Genomic DNA, 23,365 nt, shown 5'->3' with positions numbered 1-23,365 from the left:
TGCATAAACTTTTGTGGAAAAGAGCTCACTTCATGAGATTCTATGAAAGGAAGTGCACAGAGTAGGCTATAAGGAGTATCTCTACACTGCCTTCTGCCTGACTTAGTACTAACATGACTACCTACCTTTCCGCTCATTATTAAGAGGGTAATATAGCAGTGCCCAGGCAGTTCATTTAGTTTTTGGAGTATATTTGGAATAACTTTTCTGTACAGAAAGTGGAAAAGCCAGCAAAGGAATTTAATAGCGAAGAGTCAGCTCTTCTTGATTTAATGCTTGTGGGTAAGGAGAGTTAGCTGAGAATTTGAAGGTAGAAGACTGTGGCGGAATGCCGGGCTAGCGATTCCGGCACCGCTTGGGGAGCCGTGGGCTTTACGGAGCGCGCGGCTTGTGGGGCGGGATTGGAGGTAGCTTTATGACCGCCTTCGAGGTTCGCCGAGCTGGTGCAAGTAGACGACTTAGAGTAAGTTGTTAGTTTTCTATAATAAGTTTGTAGGATGTCTGTTGGTTCACGGGGTTCCGGAGTAAGCCCTTGCTTTCCACCACTGGAACTAGTTCAATGATGGGTGTGGCTGCTGACTCCTTAAGTCCCAGAACTGGTCAACAGTTCGTTGAGATGGGATGTTAGTAATAGAAGTTATTACAGAGTGAATATAAGATGAAGTAAAAAATTTTTTTATTCGCTCACCTGGCCTCGCCCTCTTACAAATAAGAGGGGAGACCGGCTGGAACGAAGTTGCAGTAATATAAGTATAAAAAGCGTAGATATGCTGTCTAAGCTGCGAAGAGAGGCAGTCGAGAGATGGAGTCTCTGATGTTTCTTCAGTTACAGTATGCCGGATACAAAAGGGGGTCTGTTGGCCCACAGGGTTCACTAGCAAGCCCTTGCTCTCTGCCCCTTGCGGGATGGGTGCGGCTGCCCACTAGTTAGTCCTAGGGCTGGTCAACAGCTCATGAACGGGATGGTGGATACAAACTGTAATACGGTGAATTGTTGTCGATTGTCGGATTTTCAAGGCCCTGGTTTTCGCTGGAATACGCCCAGACGGAGAGCTGAAGACCGGCTACAGGGTGATCAAGCCTGAAGGGTCGTCCAGTCATCGTCTCTGCTACTTCCTGCTTTTTTACCTCTTTTATAGATGTTGGTTGGACTGCCTCTGTGACTAACTATGATATAAGCTAAGCATACAGGGATAGGATAGTTTCTTTTACATAATAGTTACTAGGTAGATTTTCTACACAAGTGTCATTCCTGCAGAAACAAAACTTACAGATGAGAAATGAAACTTACAGAATACGCATGTGCAGCTTAATACAAGCGTGGAAAAGTACAAGGTTTTCATTTTGATTAACAGCCAAAACTATAAGGTTACATAAATGTGAGAGTGCCGCGCAGCAGTTATACAGAAATAAAATAAGACATTTACAAAGACAAGTAGGGTGACTGTGACACAGAAATAATATTATTTAAGGTTTTAAGGAAATTAGAGGAGGAGGTTAGCGCAATAATGACTCTGCTAAAACCTGCTAAGTCCAGAGTCAGGGAACTAGTGGGCAGGATCACAGGAAGAGGCAAGGCTGAGGGGGAAAAAGGAGTTCTGGAGAGAGCTGAACTCCTTTGGTTGTATTTTAAAGAGACCATATTATAAGCCCAAGAGCAGCTTTGGAACCAAGAGACTGGCCTGGCTAAGCAGTCAACTCTTCAGTGACTTGAAACTTAAAAAGTAATCTTACAAAAATGGATGCTTGGTCATATTGCTGGGTACAGAAGGGGAAAATCGGGAAGCCCAATGCAAGAACTGAGATACAGTTAGCAAGGGACATTTAAAAAAGAGAAAACAACCAGAAAACATTCTCCAGGTATGTTCCTTCCTTTCTTTAACACTTTAAAGTCTGTTTCACGGTCACGATCTCCCAGTTCCTTTTCATTCACAACCAAATCCTCCCCATTTTTGAGCAGCAAGTCACGATGCAGGGAGAAAATTCAAGGCATGAATTGCGATACAGCTAACAAAAGATGTAAAAGGCACCAAAAATCATTCTGCAAGGAGGCTAAAAGTAAAGGAAAAGAGAGGAAAGTGTAGGTCTCATATTGAGTGATGACCTTCAGCCATCTAATAATGAAGGGTGTAGAGAAGGCTGAAGTACTTAATGCTTCTCTTACTCAATTCTTTATGAATAAGGTCAACTATTAGGTGAACACATTTGGCAGCAAGGGTAGGGGAGAAGATAATTGTCTCGGAGTAGGGAAGGGACAGATTAGAGATTACCAAGGGGAAACTGGATGTTTTCCAGTCAGCAGGGCCAGATGTGTTTCATCCTAGAGTACTCAAGGAATTGGCTGAGATTATATTGCCTCATCTGATGTATTGCTGTTGGCCATTGTCTTTGAAAAATCATGTTGGTTGGATGAAGTCCCAGATGACTGGGAAAAAGCAAACATGGTGCCAGTCTCTTTATTAAAAGAAAAAAAAAAAAGAAAAAGTTGTTTGGAATTACAGATTAGTCAGTCTATCCTTGAAACCCAGAAAGATTGGAGAACATGCCATCCTGGAATCTAAGCACTTAGAGCAGAGGTCTTCAGGCTACAACCTGTGAAGTTGGGTGGCTTTGGCATAAATTTCTGCAGCAGGCAGCTTCACCCATGTGGTAAATAGTAGGGCTGTGTGAAACAGCACTGTTTCGTTTCAACTTCCGTTTCGCTGTTTCGAAGGGACAGTGTTTCATTTTGTAGTTTTGAAGCACTGTACCATTTTGTTTCATTGAAACTGTTTTGACGCATTTCAATATTTTGCCCATAGGCTATAATGGGAAATCATGAAAATGCCTAAAACTTTGTCATTTCATGCCTGATTCGGCTGAAAATTGCAGGGATGGTAGCCCCTTCTGAGGGCATGAAACCTGCCAAGGAGATGGGTGCAGAGGTGTCTGGGAAACTGTGCCTCAAAGTTGAAAGGAAAACTTGTTTCGCTTGCTGGCAGCGGCAGCCTCCTGTCATCTGGCGTGCAGATTTTGGGGGCCCACACACCTGGGAGCGCTGTGGAGCTGTGCTGGACTCCTCTTGGGGGCGTGGGCCCCTGGATATGCAGACAGGATGAGAGGAGGCTGCTGCTGCTGCCACCTGGGACTGGTACCTGGCACAGCCTGCGCCTAGTGGTGAGAAGACTGCTGCTGGCCCCAGGCAGCAGCGGCAACCTTCTGTCATCCTGCATGCAGATCTGCGGGTCCGTACCTCCAGGAGGACTGTGGTGCTGTGCCTGAATCCTCCCAGGGGCCGCAGGCCCCTGGATCTGTGCACAGGAGGACAGCAGGCTGTTGCTGCTGCCTGGGACTAGTGCTGATGCCAGACAAGCCCAGCTTCAAAACTTGAAACGTTTCAAGTGCCCTCATTTTGTTTCAAAGCTGTTTTAAAGCCTTTTTGTTTTGTTTCGATTTTGCTGTATCAAGATCGAAACATGTTGAAACAGTTTTGAAACAAAACACCCAGTGAAATTTTGCACAGTCCTAGTGAGTCGGTGGCAGGGAGAAGAAATTTGGGCTCTGGTGGCAGTGGCAATGCATACCAGGCTGGAATCAGCCCATGCTTGGAGCGAAGTTTTATTGCAGCTTTTGAACATTGCCACCCCCGACCTAGTGAATAACAAAATGATTGGGAACACCGAACCTGGATTTTGTTAGAACAAGTCATGCTTGAAGAACCTGTGACCGTTTCCTTTTGTGACTATTTTTTCTTTTGGAATATGAAAGAGGTAAAGAGGAAGATCGTTCAAAAAACATACTGAAAGGAAGTTTGGGGCGTGCAGAATAAGACAGGAGTGGGACAGAGGGGCAGAAGCCAACAAAGGGTAAGATTTCAAGAAGAACAAGGTAACTTGTTTCAAAGGTGCCTAAGAAGTCAAGGAAGAGAATGGAATGGAATACTGTTTCAGAGATTAGGCAAAGAAAAAGACATTAACAGCTCTGGCAATAGGGCTTCCACCTTTGCATTCAACTGAAAGCCAGAAGAGAGAAGATTGGAGATGGAAGTGGAGAAAAGCAACTCTGAACAGCAGCTATAAACTGTGCCCTAGATAACTGATAACCATGATGAAGAAGAAAATGTTCTTGTATATTTCTCCTGAATCGTGGAAATTAGAGATGTGAAGTCTTAAATTTATCGCCCTAACAGTGAACGGTTATATTTGGTTAATATAATGCCCGGTTTAGTTTTATGTCCCAAGCAATCCTCCAGGACTTTCCTTGGAGGATTTCTACATAGTACAGCTCATGGTCGGAAAGCTAATGTTCCTGATAGCAGTCTAAATTTTCATAGTTTTTATCCCATGATTTTGTTTTTAACTACCATAGATTATGTTCCTTTGCCTGTTGCCTTGTCCTTACCATGGTGTACATATTTAGGTCTTAAAACTTTACTTGTAGGACAGTTCTGCCAATCATTTTGTTTACTTTTTTTTTGATAATCTTTCTAAAAGTGGATTGCCCACAGCTAACATCATTGTGTATTCCACAAAAACTCATATAGAGAACTACTACTGTTATCCTTGATGTACTTGCTTATAACCTCAAAATGTGTATTAAAAAGATGTATTCAGTCTGGTTTCCTTTGTCACCTTTAGGTCTCTTCAGTGTTACTACTCCTCAGGGTTCTCCTTCCTTTGAGCATCATTGTTTTCAGATTCTTTTTCTCCATATGGATCCATTTTTCCAAGCTGACTACCATGTTATTGTTTCTAGTATGTTTCTAATTTCTTGTTCCTGTTTCCATCCATTTTAGTATCTGCTGTGGAATTCATTAGTATGATGATTACTTCCTCTAATTTATTAGTTCACTAATTTAGTTCTAATGCTGTTCCCTATGTTAGTCCAGTAAGTCTCTCCCTCATCTGATATTTTGCCGTGTATTGCTTTTTGTTTAATAGTCCTACAGGATTAAATGTTCAGATAAAACAGGAAGTTACCTGGTAGATGGGTTTTGTGTCCACCTGTAGGTATTTAGTAAGGATTCTATGCCAAATCTAATTTACTTTTTGGACACACACACACACACACACACACACACACACACACACACACACACACACACACACACACACACACACACACACACACACACACACACACTTCAGAGCACAGTCTTACACTTCAGAGAACCCCTTGATATCATCATTGTCTATCCCTCAATACGAAAGTGATTTCTGCCAGGGGAGGATCACTAGTGAGGTTTTTTTTTTTTTTTAAAGTAGCTGAGGTGTCCAATCCATGCTCTGCAAGTTTTTCCACAGATATGACAAGTGGTGCCGTACAGGGGTGGAGGGCACAACTGTTGACCAGGATGTTGTGCATTTTCCTTCTTCCTCTGCCGTTTCTTGGGTTCCTGAGCAAATTGGTTCTCTTCAAAGCAGGCTGTAGCTTGATTATGGTGCAATGCCATTGAGACCTGTTACTAGCCAGCGCTTCCCAGTCTGTAGGGTTGATGCCACCCTTCTTAAGGTATACTTTCAGGGTGTCCTTGTAGCACTCTGTCCTCTGTGGATGCTCTTATCATAACTAAGTTGAGAGAAGAGGGCTTGCTTTGGGAGACGAGTGTCAGCCATCCACACACAGTGGCCAGTCCAGCGGAGTTGTTGTTTCATGATCTTTGCCTCAGTTCTGGTTATGTTAGCTGCAGAGAGGATGCTGGCATTGGTGCAGTGGTCTTCCCATCTAATACAAAGGATCTTCTTGAGGCAACACTGATGGAACCATTCCAGGCACTTAAGATATCACCCACATCTTACACCTATAGAGGAGCATGGGGATAACCACTGCATTGTAGACCAGGATCTCAGTTTCCATCTGCATGTCTTGGTCAACAAGGACATGGTGAAGCAGCTTTATGAAGGATATGCTGCCACAGCAAATCCTGTATTCAATTTCTACATCAGGACTGGAAGAGGTGACTACCAACGTATGGGAAATGCTTAACTTTTTCCAGGGGTTCTCCAACAATGGTAATTTGTGGGGGAAGGGGAGCAGCTTGTGCTGGGACCGGCTGATGAAGCACCTTGTTTTTCCCAATGTTAAGGGAGAGTCCCAGGCTGTGATAGGCACTTGAGAAAAGGTCAAGGGTGGACCGCAGATTGTTCTCAGTGCGCACAAGGATAACGCAATCTTCTGTGTACTGAAGGTTGGTGATGGCAGTCTTGGTAACTTGTTTTGCTGTGACTGTGCCACAAGTTGAAAAACTGACTGTCCTTTCGATACTCGGTCCCCATTCCAGGAGGAAGGCAGTCACAGATGAGAATTAAAATCACAGCAAGATAGATGGAAAAAAGGGTTGGGGCATTCACACAGCCCTGCTCAACACCAGTCCAGATGGTAAATGGCTCTGTCTCTGATCCATTTCAAAGGACTGTGGCAGTCATCCTGTCATGGAGTAGCCTGAGGACACTGAACTTCAGTGGGCAGCCAAACTAGCTAGCACATTCCATAAGGCTTCACAGTTGATGGAGTTGAAGGCCTTTGTTAGGTAAGTCAGTGCCATACCCAGCTTCTACTGTTGCCCTCTGAACTCTCCTCCTGGATTTATTGTGCAACAGAAATTGTGTTGGTGGTACCCCGAGATGGTCTAAAGCCACGCTGTGATTCTGGAAGGACCTCTTCAGCATGGGGGAGGAGGCAATTTCAGAAGGATCCGAGTAAGAATCTTCCCAGCAATGGAGAGGGGGACAGTGCCTCAGTAGTTCTCACACACTAACTTGTCCCCTTTCTTGAAGATGGTCGTAATGTTGACATTTTAAGTCAGGTGGAACTTCCTTGTTAATCCATATTTTAATGAGAAGTTGGTGAAATGTTTGCGCTAGTGCTGTTTCACCAGCTTTGAAGACCTCTGTGGCGATGTCATCTAGGCCTGGCACATTATTATTGTTTTTCGAGTGATGGCACATCAGACTTCCTTGAAGGATGGGGGATCACCAAGAGGTTTTATTACTGAGTGAGGGTTGGGCCATTTGAAATGTGGCTCGTGGATGGCTTTTATGGCTTGAAAGAAGCTTCTCATGTCATGTTGGTCAGCAAAACTCTGGATCTCCATGGCCTTCTCTTGCCACCACTATGGGTCTTGATGTCCCATAGCCTCCTCCTGAACTACATCTTTGAGCCAGTGGTAAGCCTCTTGTTTTTGCTGGCTGGAGGGTTCATTTTGCCAACTGTACAATGCACCTCTCTTCTAATGGATAAGTGCTAGGATTTCCTTGTTGTTCTCCTTGAACCAGTCTTGGTGATGGTAAGTGGAGTATCCAGTTGATTCAGCGTGTGCCTTGTGATTTGATGTTCTTAGGCTCATCCCAGTGTGCCTGAATGTCCTTGATGTCAATCAAAGGAATCTCTTAAACTGTTGCTCATGTGAGTGCTAATGAAAGAACAGATCTTTGCAGTACTTAGAATCTTGGTGGTCACAAAGCTCTGAACTGCATTGATAAACCTTGGCCTTTTTGTTTTATAAGCCAGTGGGGTGTTAGATTTGCAGTGGGGGGAGATGATTTACTCAGGTTTGGTTATGAACCACTGAAGTACTGTAACCATTTTCTCTTTTTCTTTCTTTTTGAGTGTCCATATGAGATGACTTTAGTTGTGTGGTTACTTGGCTGTCTAAATCTTTTCTCTTTTGAAAACAGGTTTTTTCCTTATGATGTGCTTTAGAAAGCCAATTTGGCGTGGCAAGAGAGAAGTGCCTAGCTACAGCATTGTAAATAGAATAGTATTGTTAGTATACAAATAGTATAGCATTGTTGGTATAAAATAGTCCTTTTGATCATAAAGCCTAACAACAGTATCAACTTTTCAGTGTATTAGTAGTCTTTTCTAATTCTGACAGTAGTGAACAAAATATGCAACCTGCAAAATGGTGCTGTACATCATTCTTCTCCCTCTTTTGCAAATGCAGTTTTTTAAAACACTTCATTGTTCCAAACCCTTTTGAACAGAGACAGCCAATTGTGCAAATATCTACCAAATGGATGGCTTAAGTATCAAATGGGGACCAGGATAATGTTATGGAATGTAATTTTACTTTTGATCAGCTTCTGGATTTGAAGCCAGTTTTCCAGGAGGGTGAGACTAGTGCACTATCCAGTTCTATTTGGAGGCTCCCTCTATTTTTATTTTGTCATTTCTATTTATCTCCAAAACTGACTCATAAATGTAGGGAGCCCATTTCAGTACGAGTCTTATTGCTTATTTACCTGTGATCTTTATGTCCTGGCTGGACCGCAAAGCACTTTTTATATCTAGAAGCTGAGATAATAAAACGAAGATAAAATGCACAGATAAGTGGAAGTTTAACAGTTTGTATAAGTCTTTGTTATAGATTTAATTGTTTAACATGCACTACAGTGGTGGGAGAGGATTGAAACACTGATTCTTACTCCCCTTAACCTGCTGAGGCTAGGCAAAATTTAGACATTGTCCCTGAGTCTAGGCTTGTAGTTTTTGCAAAATTTGAAGTCTAACACACCTCTTGGCAACAGGGATTCATTTCCCTTCCAATTCATTTGCCTAGCTCCTAAAACTAGTGCCATCTTCCCAAAGCTTCCCCACCAACTCTTGCACATTTCCCAGAACCCCACCTAAGGTCTTAATGTTTTTGTTTAGCATTTTCTTTTGCACATGTGATAGGTAAGACATAGAGGTGCACCAATATATCAGTCGTATATTGGATTGGCATGAATAAAAAAACCTTAAAATTACCAACAATCAGGGTTTTTTGGCTGGCATAGCCAATAATGTCACGGATAAATGCTGTGTGCATTTGCGCAGCCCGAACATGCATATGGCCAGAAATGTAGCCCAGCAGCTTGGAGAGCAGTGTCTGGCTGGTAAGTCTCTGGGGGGGAGGGCTGGGAGGGCACAAATTGAAGCCCCCACAGTGAGGGAGGGAGTGGGGCAGGTGCTGCCCAGCCAAGGCAATGAATGTGACTCTGCGGGCAGCTCATCTGGAGGGCATGGAGTGGGGGGTAATGGCTCCCTGCTGCTGTGCACACCCCTGGGGGAGGCATATGCCCCCTTGGATTTGTGAGCATAGTGATGGCGGGATGCCCATTGCAGGCTCAGGGCCTGGGCATGTGCCAGCCTCTTCCCGGTGGGGGGAGCTGGACCAGGGTTGCACTCAGCATGGTTAGAGGCACTGGGGAGGTGGCTATGGGGTGGGCTATGGCTACCCCAAAACTCCCTGTAGCCACCACACCCAGCACTGCCCCTATCCACTCAGAGCCCAGCCTGGGCCCAGCTTCCTCGTTCAGGAGAGGCTGGAACAGCCCCTGGCCCCAAGACTGCAGCAAGCAGCCCACCTCTGCCCTGCACACAAATCCAAGGGGGCACATGCCCTCTTCAGGGGTTCATGCAGCAGTGGGAAGCTGCCCTTCCTCCCCATTCCCCCATGCCTCTCGGATGAGCGGCTCGTGGTTTCACATTCAATGCCCTGGCTGGGCAGTGCCTGTTCCTGCCCTTGCCCCACTTCTTCCCTCACCGGGGGGGGCTCAATTTTTTTTATTTTTTTTTTTCCCCCCCTTCTCTCCCACCCACTCCCTTCCACAGACTTACCAACTCAGAGGTTTGTCTGTTTTTTAAAAAGGAAAAGTATTTATATGTATACATCTCCCAATTAGAGCAGCTTTGTCTACAGCAGCATTCCTCCACCTTTTTCATCCCACGGAAAACTTACATGGCTTCACCCATCCCACGGCACATTGGCTGAATGTGGGGTGGGTGTGTGTGCAGCCAGACATGGCATGGCAGGGTGGTGGTGGCGGTGCTAGCTGGAGCCACGCCCACCCCCCAAATCCCGCAGCACACCTGGTAATGTTTGATGGCACAGTAGTTGGGGAAACACTGGTCTACAGATCAAAAATCATGAGTCAGTTCCCTTGAAGTCTTGAGGCTTAAACATCATAGTGATTTTTAACTTTTGACTCTCCTTATATTTGAGCTTCCCCATCACATTCCCAGCTCATGTGGGATGATGGTTAGATATGCTCTAGTTTTGTCCCTTTTAGTGCTTCAGGATCACTTGTATTTATGTATATGAATTCAGCCTCTATCATTTCTGCCCTGTGCAATGTAGTTCTCAATCTTATCTCTCTGCCCAGTCAACATCAATTCCACTTCTCCTTGAATTTTTTTATTCTCTCTCCTACCCTTCCTGTGCAGGTCTGAAAATAGAGCTGTGCTAAGATCTGCCTCTTCTTCCAGGCTAGGACTGGCTTTTAGAATCCCTTCTCTTATTTCATAGTCCATCAGGAAGAAGGAAGGAGGAGCTGTAGCTATTGCGCACAGTTTGGTACCTCCTCCTCCTCAGATCCTGAGTAGTCTTGAGCTGCTGGACTCTTCCACTCATTCCTCCTCTCATGCAAAATTGGTGTTGGGCTGCTGAGGAGTGGGGTGAGAACTTTATTTCCTGAAGAGTCCTAATTAGCTTTAGGTTGACCCAACTACTCGATTTTTCTGGAGGAGGCAGTCAGTAGGGAGTTTTTATTCAGGCTAGGCTGAAATTCTCTTAGTGGCTGGAGTTTTCTTATGTTATCACAAGAATGACTTCTGCCCCATCTGAAATCTTATCGCTCTAAAGGAAAAATAAAATCCACACAAGTTGGGAACACCAGAATTCATAGATTAGACAGATTCATCATGTGGTTAGTCTTCTATTTAGATCCTAGGCTAATGAGCAATTTAGATTGTATTAATGTAGTCTGCAATATTAACTGCCTGTACATCTGGTTTCATTAGGAAGAGTACAAAGATAAACAAAAGGAGAATTGTTTCTGGGGGCAGTGATGGGAAGTTTAAATATATTTGAACCAAATGATGTAGAGAATATAGTCATTCTGATCCTATTTTCCCCTCTTTTCAGCAAGGAAACATCTTTTTTCCCCAAAGAACCAAGAACAGTACATAAGACAAAAATAAGATTAGCACACAAGATGGCCAAACATATATAGGTGAAAAAGGGATGGCATGGTATTTGACTTAGTGTGAATGAGAGGTGGTAGTGGGGGATAGGTCATAAAGGTCCTTGGGAATGAAGCCAACCTATACCTGATATGCTAGGGAAGGGGCAGGCAGTAGAAGGATATAGGGACATAGGGTGATGATTGTGTTCAAGCTCTGAAAAGTCCTACCTTCCTATTCATCCAGGTTTTTTTTAAGCCAATGAGTAGAATATTAATTCCCCAATATTTCCCATCACAGTGAAAGAGTGGTAGGCAAGTAGCTCTAACATCTGCTTTTATAAATGTCTCTGACAATTATGCTGAGCTTCTCTGCTGTGTCCAAAGGGCTTCATCCCTTTGTGACAGGTGCCACAGATTTGCAAAGCATTCCTACTTCAGCCCTTACAGTTTGGAAAACAGTAGGCGCTAAGTACAGACCAGAAGCATGCATTATCTTAGCACTCTATCATGCACTCTGTCTTTGGGGCAGCAAAAACACTGATTCATTGCCAGTCCGATTTTTGCGGTGCAAAGGAAGGTCTGATGAGAGGAGATTTGCGTGGCTTGGTGGTTCCCTGTGGAGATTCAGCATTTTCTCTGCATATATAATACCTATATATAATAGGGAGTGTGCTGAAGGCAAGCCTTCTATTGGTTGTGGGACTCCCCTCTTGTACATTACTCATGCAAAGAAAAGGGTGCAATGGTCTGTTTACTGCTAGCCTTATAGGTTTGGAACAGGACTCCATAATGACCAAAGATGGACGCAGTGGTACTTACGGTAACTGGGGTGAGGGAAATGCTTGCAGTTTGAGCTGCTTTTTCAATGGAGTAGGATGCTATGATGATGATAAACAGTATTTTGTATTTATTTGGTAAGATGTCATTTGATTGAACAATCTCTGGAAAAAGATGTTCACAACATTAATTTGAAAGAGAAGTAATTAGGCTGAAAATAGAATTTTAGTAAACCAAGGATATTGTGTATTACTAGAAAATCTAATGTCTTTTAAAAGGCAAGAGTAATATATAAAGTTTCCTACTTAATCAGACTTATTACAGAGACATGATAAAGTTTTCACAATGAAATAGGGGTGCGCTGATATGTCAGTTGGCTATCAGATCAGCATCAATGAAAGGAGAAATGATGTTATCAGCTTGTTTTTGGTCATTGTAGCCAATGATTAGGTGTGTGTGCCTGGAGCCACTGGTGAGCATAGTCCAGTCCCTGCACCCTGCTGCTGGCCGAAGCCCATGGCAAAGCATAGGCCCTAGGGAGCAGTGGCAGGGGAAGGGGGTGCTGGGGAGTGGTCACAGGGCACTGCACTCAACAACAGAGGGATCATTACAAGCTACTGCCACTGCCATGGCAACGCCGTGCACGCAGCATAGGCTTGAGTGCAGGGGCTGTCATGGAGACACTGGGCTGTGCATGAGCAGGATAAGGTGCCACACGAAGGACACTTCACACAACTGGGCACCTGTGCAAAAGTAGCTTCTTCCCGGTGGCCATGGGCGCTGAGGCAGCAGCGTGCTCTGGGACCCTAGAGGTGCCCGGTGCCTCTGTCCACACAGGGGTCTGTCCCTCCCGCCAACTTGGAACAGCAGCACGGGATATGCAGGGAGCAGGGCTGCGGGTAGGAACCATGGACAAAGGGGCAATGTGCATGGGCCTGCAGCAGAGAAGACAGTAGTGCACCAAATCAGGGGGCTGGAGCAGGCAGGAGGGGGGGGGTGTGTGTGATGCAAAACAAATGAAGAAAAAGGTTTATTTATGTCAGTAGTTTAAAATGCCTTGAACTGTTAATGAATATCGGTTATCAGATCGGCATCAGCTGATTATAGTTGGTTAATCATTAGCTATCAGTATTGGTCAAGAAAATCTTTATTGGTGCATCCCTACATGAAGTTATCTCTTACTAGAGAAGTTTTGGAATCTGGAAGTGATTGAGAGCAGGCTAGATGGGCACTTGGCTAGGATGATTTAGTCAGGAGTGATCCTGCCTTGATGGGAAAATGACCTCATGAGGTCTCTTCAAGCCCTACTTTCCGATGATCCTATAATATTTTAATTGGAGATGGTCCAGCTGTGTTACAAATATCATCAAAAGGAAAAGAAATCCTCTGGGATATTATTTAATGTGAACATTTTACATGTTTTAGGATGTGGATTTTTCTAATTGGGCAGAATTATTTTAATGCAGAGATCCGTCTGCCAAAAAATATGATTTTTTTTTTTTTTTTCGTTTCATAGTTTCTAGGGTTGGAAGGGACCTGAACAGATCATCTAGTCCGACCCCCATGGCAGGAAAGAATACTGGGGTCAAACGACCCCAGCAAGATGTGCATCCAACCTCCTTTTAAACACCCCCAGGGTAGAAGTCTGCATCACTTCTCTTGGAAGTTGGTTCCAGACCCTAGCTGCCCTGACTGTGAAGTAGCGCCTCCTGATATCTAACCTAAACCTACCCTCTGCCAGCTTGTGACCGTTATTTCTGGTCACTCCTGACAGTGCTCAGGGGAACAGTGACTCCCCCAGTGCCTGCTGATCCTCCCCTGACTAGTTTATAACAGGCCACAAGAGCCCCCCTCAGCCTTCTCTTTTGGAGGCTGAACAGGTTCAGGTCCCGTAGCCTCTCCTCATAGGGCCTCCCCTGTTGTCCCCGATCATACGAGTGGCCTCCTCTGGACCCTCTCCATGCTGTCGACATCCCTCTTGAAGTGTGGCGCCCAGAACTGGACGCAGTACTCCAGCTGCGGCCTGACCAGTGCCGCATAGAGGGGGAGGATCACCTCTTTGGACCTGCTCGAGATGCATCTGTGGATGCATGCCAAGGTGCGGTTGGCCTTCCTAACTGCCTCTCCACACTGCCGGCCCATGTTCATCTTGGAGTCAATGATGACCCTCAGATCCTTTTCCGCCTCCATGCTGACAAGAGGGGAGTTCCCTAACCTGTAGGTATGGTGCCGGTCGTTCCTCCCGAGGTGCATCACCTTGCACTTGTCTGTGTTGAAACCCATCCTATTCTCGTCCGCCCACCCTTGTAACCTGTCTAGGTCTGATTGTAGCCTGTTGCATCCTTCCGATGTGCTCATGTCCCCCCACATCTTAGTGTCATCAGCAAATTTGAACAGGGTGCTTTTTACCCTCTCGTTCAAGTCGCTGATGAAGATGTTGAACAGTGCGGGCCCGAGGGCCGAGCCCTGAGGGACCCCACTGCCCACATCCCTCCAGGTCGAAAATGACCCATCCACCATCACTCTCCGGGTGCGGCCCTCCAGCCTGTTGGCGACCCATTTGACTGTGTGGGTGTCTACACCACAGCCCCCCAGTTTCTTAATGAGAACGGGGTGAGAGAGAGTGTCAAAAGCCTTCCGGAAGTCCAGGAAGACTATATCCACTGCTACCTCTGCATCTAATGATTTGGTGATCTGATCGTAAAAGGCCACCAGGTTGGTCTGACAGGACCTGCCACTGATGAACCTGTGTTGGTTGCCCCTAAGCATGCAGTCCCCTGCTGGCCCCTCCTGGATGTGTGCTAGCATAATTTTCTTGAACAGCTTGCCTAGGATCGAGGTAAGACTAACCGGCCTATAGTTTCCTGGGTCCTCCTTCCTGCCTTTTTTAAAGATGGGGACCACGTTGGCCCTCTTCCAGTCCTCCGAGCACCACAAGTACTTGTAAAGCCGTGCCAGGGGACTTGCAATGACCTCGTCCAGTTCCTTTAGAACTCTAGAGTGGAGATCATCCGGGCCGGCTGACTTGAATACGTCCAACCCCTCCAGAAGCTCCCTAACTAAATCCTCACTAACCCGTGGCCCAGGTGTGCCTCCCCTGGGGCCTGGGGGTGGGGGGCAGCAGGGAGGTGGCTGTTCTGGTCCCTACTTAGGAAGATGGAGGCAAAGAAATTATTAAACACGTTAGCCTTGCCGTCTGGTGTGATGACCAAGTTTCCCATCGCGTCCTGTAAGGGCCCCACATTACCCAGGACCTTCTTTTTACCCCCTATGTATTTAAAAAAGGACTTCTTATTGTCCTTAATCTGGGAAGCTAGTCCCAGTTCCATCTCTGCCTTGGCCTTCCTAACTACCCCCCTACATCCCCGAGCAACTACAGAATAGTCCTCCCTGGTGATGACCCCTTCTTTCCATTGGGTATAAGCCTCCTTTTTAGCAAGGAGACATTCTCGGATGCTTTTGGTGAGCATTTGTAGATGGAGAACATTCTAAAGGGAAGTGTAATTAATAATTCTGAGTAGTCATTGTGTATAGTGAATTAAAATGAGGAATGAGGTCTGTAGTATTCAAGCTTATCCTTAGAGTCATAGAGAGGCGGTGCTGGAAGGGACCTCAAGAGGTCATTCTAGTCTGACCCGCTGCCTGAGGTAGGATCATCCCCTGTCCAAACCATCCTATACAAACCCATAAGCTGAACTCTCAGTAAAACTGCCATCAACCCTTACACAATACAACAGACATCTGAAATTTGGTAGTTCTCCCCCTTTCTTCCCCTCCTCCCCCACCCCCAGCCTTTTCAGCTGATTTAAAGAAAAAAAGCACAAAGCTAGGAGAACCTGTGATCTCGTATTACTTTTTGCTTTGCTTGTCCACTTTGTAGAACAAGCCTTCTTTTGTTTGGTTGTTACCATACAAGGCAGTTCTGCTAAAATATGCTTTGATAACAGCTCTGTGAATGCCTGGTTATTTCTGGTGTTACCAGTCTGACATATCACTGCTAAAAATAGTTTTCATTTCAACCAATTTGAAATAATAGTTGCTATATATAACCTTAGAGTATATTTAATTACTAATCTATCTGTGCACCTCTATCGTTTTAGCATCAGATCAGCACTGATTATAAAGAAAATTACCATTGCTGGTGGCTGTGTGGTAGAGTTTCTGTCTACCACGTGGGAGATCTGAGTTCAGGTGCCAGCTGGGGTGAGTTAAGAACAGGGAGAAACTTTTTACCTACAGGCTGGGGAAACTCCCTTCTCATCAGCACAGAGGCAGAAAAGGATCTTGGAGTCATTATAGACTCCAAGATGAACATGGGCCGCCAATGTGGGGATGCAGTCAGGAAGGCTAACCACACCTTGTCATGCATCCACAGATGCATCACAAGCAGGTCCAAGGAGGTGATCTTCCCCCTGTATATGATGTTGGTCAGGCTGCAGTTGGAGTACTGCATCCAGTCTGGGTACTGCATTTCAGGAGGGATGTGGACAACAGCGAGAGGGTCCAGAGGAGGGCCACTTGCATGATCAGGAGGCAGCAGGGCAGGCGCTACAAGACCTGAACCTGTTCAGCCTTCACAAGAGAAGGTTGAGAGGGTACCTGGTGGCCGTTTATAAACTGGCCAAGGAAGACCAGCAAGCAATGGGAGAAGCCCTGTTCCCCTGACCACTACCGGTAGTAATGAGGAATAACGGCCATAAGTTGACAGAGTAGATTCAGGCTAGATATCAGAAGGCACTACTTCAGTCAGGGCAGCTAGGATCTGGAACCAACTTCCAAAGGAAGTGGTGTGCACTCCTACCCTGGGGGTCTTTAAAAGGAGGCTAGATAGACACCTTGCTGGGGTCATTTGACCCCAGCATCCTTTCCTGCCCATGGCAGGGGGTCAGACTTGATGATCTGCTCAGGCCCCTTCCGACCCTACCTACTATGAAAATTTACTATATTGCAAATTGGCCATATCAGGCTGATAATTTGGCCGATAAATGGCCCATGTATGTGTGCAGCTGCAGCACATAACAGGCGGTGAGGAGCACAGCCCCACAGTTGTGGAGAGCTGCCTCCAGCTGGTAAGTCTGTGGTAGAAAGGGAGTGGGGAGGGAAGGGGCTTGGGGGCAGGGGGGTAGATCAAGGTCTCCTCAGTGAGGGAGACTGCAGCCCCCACACCCTGCCCGAAAGAGCTTGGCACAGCCCTGGCCCCAGACCGCCCAGCACAAATCTGGAGGCCCCCCCGGATGAGTGGTGGGAGCAGCAGCAGGTGATTGCTGGACAAGTCGCCTGACCAGCAGCTCCCAGTTGAGTGTCACACAGGGGTGGGAGCTGCCCCCCACACCCCTGAACAAGTTGCAGCTCCATCCTGAGCCTGCCCTGCCTCGGCTGGGCAGCACTTATCCCATCCCCTGCCCTAGCCCCACACCCTCCCTCACTGCGGGGGCCTTGATCTGCCCAACTCCCCATGCCCCTTCCCTCCCCTTCCACCACACCAGACTTACCAGCTGGAGGCAGCTCTCCACACTGCTGGGCTGGGTATCGGAAATCAGATCAGTATTGGCTAGTATAGCTCCTTACAAATCAGCTATCGGTATTGGCTGCAAAAATCTCTATCGGTGCACCCCTAATTAACAATGGGATGAAATTTATGATTAAATGTAACACAACAGCTGTTTGTGTTAAGGAAATTCAGATTTTGTATTTTATATTTCTGTGTAGAACAGCATTTCTCAGTGTGGGGAATGCTGCCCTATCCCAGTGGAAAAGGGAAACTGGCTTTGGTTAAGGTTGCAGACTATCTGCATATCCTGACAGGCATTTTCAGCAATTGCTTTGACAGTAGATTTGTTTCATTTCTGTGAGGGAGGGACTAAGGTTTGGGGAGTACTAGTATGGAACCATAATAATTCCCCTGATGTGAAATATACAGTATTTTCAAATAGATTTAATTTTACTTTGACCAGGTTGTTTCAGATAATATTGTGAAGTTTCTCACTAATCCAGATATTCTCTGATGTCCCTGTATATATTGTATTCTCTACAGAATTATAAAACTAAACTAATAATCCATTTTTACTATGAGAGCAAATATATCTGGAATATCTCGGGCTTCTTGGAAAGGCGTCTTACTCTGCCCAAAACCGCACAGAGAGGAGACACCAAGAATTAAGCCTTTGAAGCCATTTTATAAACACCTTTAAATCAATAATAAAAGGAAAATTAACACATCTACAGGGAAATAAATGTAACCAAGCTTTGTAAAGTAAGCAGAAATATAGCTATTAAAGTTTTGTTTGTAGTAACAGGATGTGGAAGTGACTTGCTTGATCTTTTAACAGAAGTTTCTATACTTTTTTTTTTTTTTTAGATTTCATTTGTTAAAGGTAAAAAACAGTTTTGAAATGCACTGTATGGGAACCTTTTGCTTTGGTGAGCAAGACCTAATTAGCACTATTCGAAACAGTTGGTTCAACTAAACTTATTTAAAGCAGTTAAAAAAAAATATTACCATGAATGATTGCTGTGTAGGAAATTAACATACTTGGATATCTAGCAACAGCGAAGATTGTGAGGTTCATATTACTTTATAAATGATCCCCTGCCAGAATATCTAATACCCAACTTGTTTTACAGGAATGCAGAGGGAATGTAACCAGGGCTCGTGGACAGGTGATATCTTTTATTAGACCAACAAGATTTTTGTTAAAACAAGATCACCTCTGTCCATGAGCCCTTTTATGCTTTTTCCTCTAGACCAATATGGCTACAACCTGGATATCTGAGGGAATATAACTGCTCTGCTACCTTTAACCCCCCAGCCAAGCATAGGTCCAAGACCCAGGGAAGCAGAGCCATAGCTTTTTGCCCCCTAAGGAGTCTCATGCCAGTAACAGTGCTACATTTGCTTAGACTTACAGTTCTTTCACTGCCAGAGGTTTATTTGCCCTCCTTCCACTTAATGTGGGAAGTCTATATATACAAAACACTAGAACTGTTTGTTCCATAATGATACCTTTTTATTAGACCAACTGGGAAATTACAAGAAAATTGTCCTTTTCTGCAAGCTTTCAGGATCCCTTCATCATGCTCTGGGAAAAGTATAGATGGTACGAGATGGTAAAAAGGCCCCACAGGTAGGAAATAAACTTCATTTTTGCACAGAGGGAGCTGAAGATGGAAGGCTGTTCCTTTTGCATGTCATTTTTGTATGTGTTCTTGTCTCAGACCAACATGGCTACTAAGAACTAAGAGTTCTAGTTCTTTGTATGTCTTCTTGTGTCAGACAAACGCAGCTACCAAGTACACCCTTGAAACATGGAAGTTTATATAAACATTCACAGTCACTTCACAAGCTGTAGATTTTGTAACTCATCCTTTCTGCTTTTGCTATTGTTATTACATTATGTTTGGTAGTATAGTCAAAGGTTGGAAAAGTGACTACTGCCATGGTCCTTCATTCTTTGGATACAGCCTGTCAGAGGTCTTACTCCTCTGCTTTTCTAAAGTAGACAGTGACCTACATGCAAAAAGGAAGACTGAGTCATCTCTCCAGTTCCAGGCCCATTAAAGAGAGAACTTTGTTTAGAAGGTCTTGCCTAGACCCTCCATCACAAAACAAATATCACTGGATAAAACTGTTTTATCAGTAGGCATAAACAAAAGTATGTTTTACTATCTGTTGCAGTAGGCTGTAGCCTACAAAATCTCATGCCTTTGTAAATAAATTAGTCTGCTCTGTAAGGTACCACCCTAATTGCCTCCTGCCTAACTTCAGAATAATGTGGCTGATTATCTCTACAAAAGTGTTTGTTTAAATTTGGTGTAGTCGAACTTCTTAGAATTAGTGCACAACCTATGTGCTGTAGTGTTGAAATCAGTTCCACTTAGTTGTTGAGGTATGACAGGTAAAGTGTGAGGAAAATTGACTTCATTACCTTGAAAAAGCAAAGCTTGCAGATAACCTATTCTGAGCATACATGGGCCATCATATGGGGCAACATCTTACCTAGCCTGGTTTCTCCTTCTGTTTCCCTCAAATTCTGACTAATTTCTAAATTTTAAAACACATTAAAAATCCCAGAGTTTGAAATTGCCTATGTAATATTTCCAGTTTTAAATTTGAGTAATCTCATGGGAATAGGTGTCAGATTGAGACATTTATTTTGCTGGTGTCTCATTTTAGTAATAAAATGAGTATATCTGAGGGAGTACCATGTAAATAAAAATAAAAACCCTTTCTGGTTTGGGGTGAGGACATATATATGGGAAGAAACTGAAGTTTTGAAGACAGAATGGAGAGCCATACAGAAATATACAGTTTTAGATTAAATCTAAGAGGTAACATTTCAACACAGTATAAACTTTCAACATGGTGTACAGGATCCCACTGTGTAACTTCTGATAATGCTGATGGGAATTGTGAATTTAAATCCATGCATGCCATACTGAGAAATCTTATTTTAATTGTAACATTATGTTTTCTCTTAAATATTTTTGCCTGTATTTTATAGTTCCCTTCCCCCCAGCTCTCAAATAACCTACCTGTAGGATAATACGGGAATGTACAATTTATTTCTCTAGCACAAAACCATTCATTACTTTCCTTGGTTTGTCACAGTCCCTGTTTTTATTCCAGAATGCCTAAAATCCCAGTGGACATGACATTGATCCATTTTATTTAAGCAAACAGGGTAGATTTGTTTGTGGAATTTCCAATGGGGGATTATTTTTGCCATATTTATTGCTTCAGTTATGATGATAATACAGGAGTGAAACTCCTTTTGTTGTTTAAGAGCAGGGCTGTTTTTTTCTTTCCTTTTTCTTGATGCGGTTATGAAATGCAAATGTAGGACATCCAATACAAGATAAATCCCTTTTCTCCAGTAAAACAAATCCTCTTTCATCCATTTTACAACTTGTAAATTATAGTTTCATGCTGAAATGATTCAAATTTATCTGATTCTTTGCTTTTCTTTTCACTGTGCAGTTGAATTGAATTCAGGACAGAAAAGGTTTTGACTGGGATGGTGTTACTATTTTGTATTCAAGATTTTATCCGGAACGGTAAAATTAATACAAACATCCCTCTATTATTTTGAATGTCAAAGATTGGTTGGCCTTTTAGTGAAATCTGTGTAGGTTACCGGTTTAAGTATTTATCGCTGAATAAATAAAATCGTTTAAATATTTATTGCCCAGTGGGAGAAAACTACAGACATGGTGCAGAAAATTCTTCTTTTCCCCTTTGTGTATTGCTTCTGCACGGTACTCTGGAACTGCCATTGCCAGATGTGGACATGCTTCTTTTGAAAATAACAGTATCACTATTATACACAAGGCCCTGGATTATTTGCTTCCCCACTAGAAGAACATTGTGTGTGGGCGGATTATTGGCATTTCAAGGTCTGTGCAGAGTCTGGGAAGCCAGCGCCTACTGTAAACAGAGCAATAGAAGAGTGGAAGCAGGGAGGGGCCTACATCTCTCTGATTATTTTAAGAAGACACGTTCCAAGAAATTCTGAACTCAGATGTAGTGCAGCAGACTTAAATGAGGTTAGCTCTTTTTCAGAGTGTGTGCTCACTAATTAAAAATAAATATAAAAACTAGTACAGTGGGTAGGTGGTGTATAGTACAGTTTTGTAGCCTACCATATCAATTGAAGGGCAACTAGAAAAAAAACAAATAGCTCCTTCAGAACTTAACTTTTGGTAGTACCTTTTCATAATGCGATCAGAGAAAAAACTTATTGAAAGCTGTGCCTCTGTGTGTATTTTAGGATCTTCTTTACTGCAGTCATATGTACAATGGTGGTAGGAATAACTGTAGTCATTACTATATTTGCTTTGGAATGCCTCCTTTCCCCTTACCAGCAACATGAAGTTGTAGTTTGAGCCGTATTTAAGGCAAATGTTTGAAAAGATAAGTATGTATGAGGTTATTTTGGATGAAGTCAGTTCATTGCTGCTCTGTGGTTCATTTCCAGGTCCTTCAGCAGCTTTTAAATCACTTCAGAAAAAACAGGGATAAAGTTCTTCTCTTCTCCTTTTCAACCAAGGTGAGCTCCATATGATTCGCATCATAATTGACCTCAGCAATAAGTCCTGAGGCCTAAACTCTAGAGACATCAACAGCTGTCAGCCACATTTTCTTTCTCACATATAGTATGGGAAATGGTGTTGATAAGGACAGTGTGCAGCAGTAAAGAAAACATGTTGTAACCTTATGTTATCTCAAGGCTGGTGGAAAGGACAAAACAATTGTAGTGTTCTTTGTTCCTTGGGACTTTTTTCACTACATTACCCTGTTGGACTATCTATGGTTGAGTTAACACCATGTCAGTTAGCATAGTATGAGTAAGAACCAGTGCACTGCAAAATGACATTGAAGTAGGGTGTTTGTATTAGCGCAGAGTAGTTGAGTGACTTCCACTTCACTAGTCTGAAAATCAGTGGCGTTAGAGCTTCAACCCATGGCCCCTGATGTGCCAAGTAGCTTGAGTAGAAAGCATTGTTTAATTTGTGCTAAGGGAGAGAAGAGGAGGGGAAGCTTCGGGGTGGGATTGGGAAGGAGGGGTATGTATGTGTGTGTACTTATAGGAGTCATGTTAGGGGCAACACACAAAGATAAGCCCCATATGCCATATTCTTGGGAGTGATGTGCTTTGTAAAATGATGCAAACTATCAGAATGCAGGATTATCTAACTAAATGTTTAGTTTACCTCGATAAAATGTCTCTATTTTAAAAAAATAATGTAAATGACAGTTCAAGATCTTTAATGGTTTTGTTGCTTTAAGTAAAACCTAGAGAAGTCACATTTATATGGACCAATATAACACAATTCCTCTGACAATACAGAAGAAAGGTAGAACAAATGCTCATTCTCATAATTATTGGTCGATGGATTACTTTAAGTTATATTCAGGAAATCTGATTCTTAGAGTTGTTTTTTATATTTACTTTAGAAGGTACTAATAATAGTCTGATTTTCCCATCTCTTTATCAGTTGCTAGATGTGCTGGAGCGATACTGTATGGCATCGGGGCTAGATTACCGAAGACTTGATGGAAATACAAAATCGGAGGACCGGGTTAAGATAGTAAGAGAGTTCAACAGCATGCAAGATATTAATATTTGCCTTGTCTCTACAATGTAAGAAAATTTCATCTTTATTTTGTGTCTGGCCTTACTAGATATTTAGAAAAAAAGTAAAGTTTTGCTTTTCTTGTTTCTTTTTTCTTTTTTCTTTTTTAGAGGAGTGATGGCATTACAGTCAGCTTTTACATTAGTCATCAGCTATATACAGCTAAGTTTAGGGCTCTTACTCTTGTAGTGCTTTTTTTTATACACAGTACTCCACTCTTTTCTTCTATAGGATCACTGAGATCTGAAACTGGTGAGTGTTAATTTTAAATCCCGATCTAGCCAAAACAGTGAAAATTGATAAACAGTTGCTGATGTAATCTAGTGGCACACTAAATTATTTTTCTGTTCTGCTATAGACCCAAAGGCAAACTTTCAGAAATAATTGTTTGTGCGAAACCTGCAATTGTATGGGAATTTTTTTGGGTGTAGCTTGTTGAATATACGTTTACTATAGGGAAAAAAAAATCCACCTTTTATATCTGTGCAATTTATAAGCCAACTTCATTGAAATATGACCCCTTTAAAGTA

At 43.5% G+C, this 23,365-nt stretch overlaps 1 protein-coding gene across 5 annotated transcripts in view; it reads left to right on the top strand.

The window, feature by feature from the left end:
• The window catches only part of ERCC6L2 (ERCC excision repair 6 like 2), a 108,887-nt gene that overhangs the window by 24,661 nt on the left and 60,861 nt on the right, over positions 1-23,365 (top strand). For all 5 annotated transcript variants that reach the window (XM_090038598.1, XM_090038601.1, XM_090038599.1 and 2 more), the window contains exons 11-12: positions 21,677-21,748; positions 22,698-22,843. In XM_090038598.1, coding sequence (XP_089894724.1) covers positions 21,677-21,748; positions 22,698-22,843 — 218 coding nt within the window. The remainder of the gene's footprint in view (positions 1-21,676; positions 21,749-22,697; positions 22,844-23,365) is intronic.

This window comes from Crocodylus siamensis, chromosome 3, assembly GCF_052110815.1.
Source record: "Crocodylus siamensis isolate JL-2025a chromosome 3, ASM5211081v1, whole genome shotgun sequence".
NCBI lineage: Eukaryota > Metazoa > Chordata > Crocodylia > Crocodylidae > Crocodylus > Crocodylus siamensis.
This window is presented reverse-complemented; position numbering and strand designations above follow the sequence as displayed.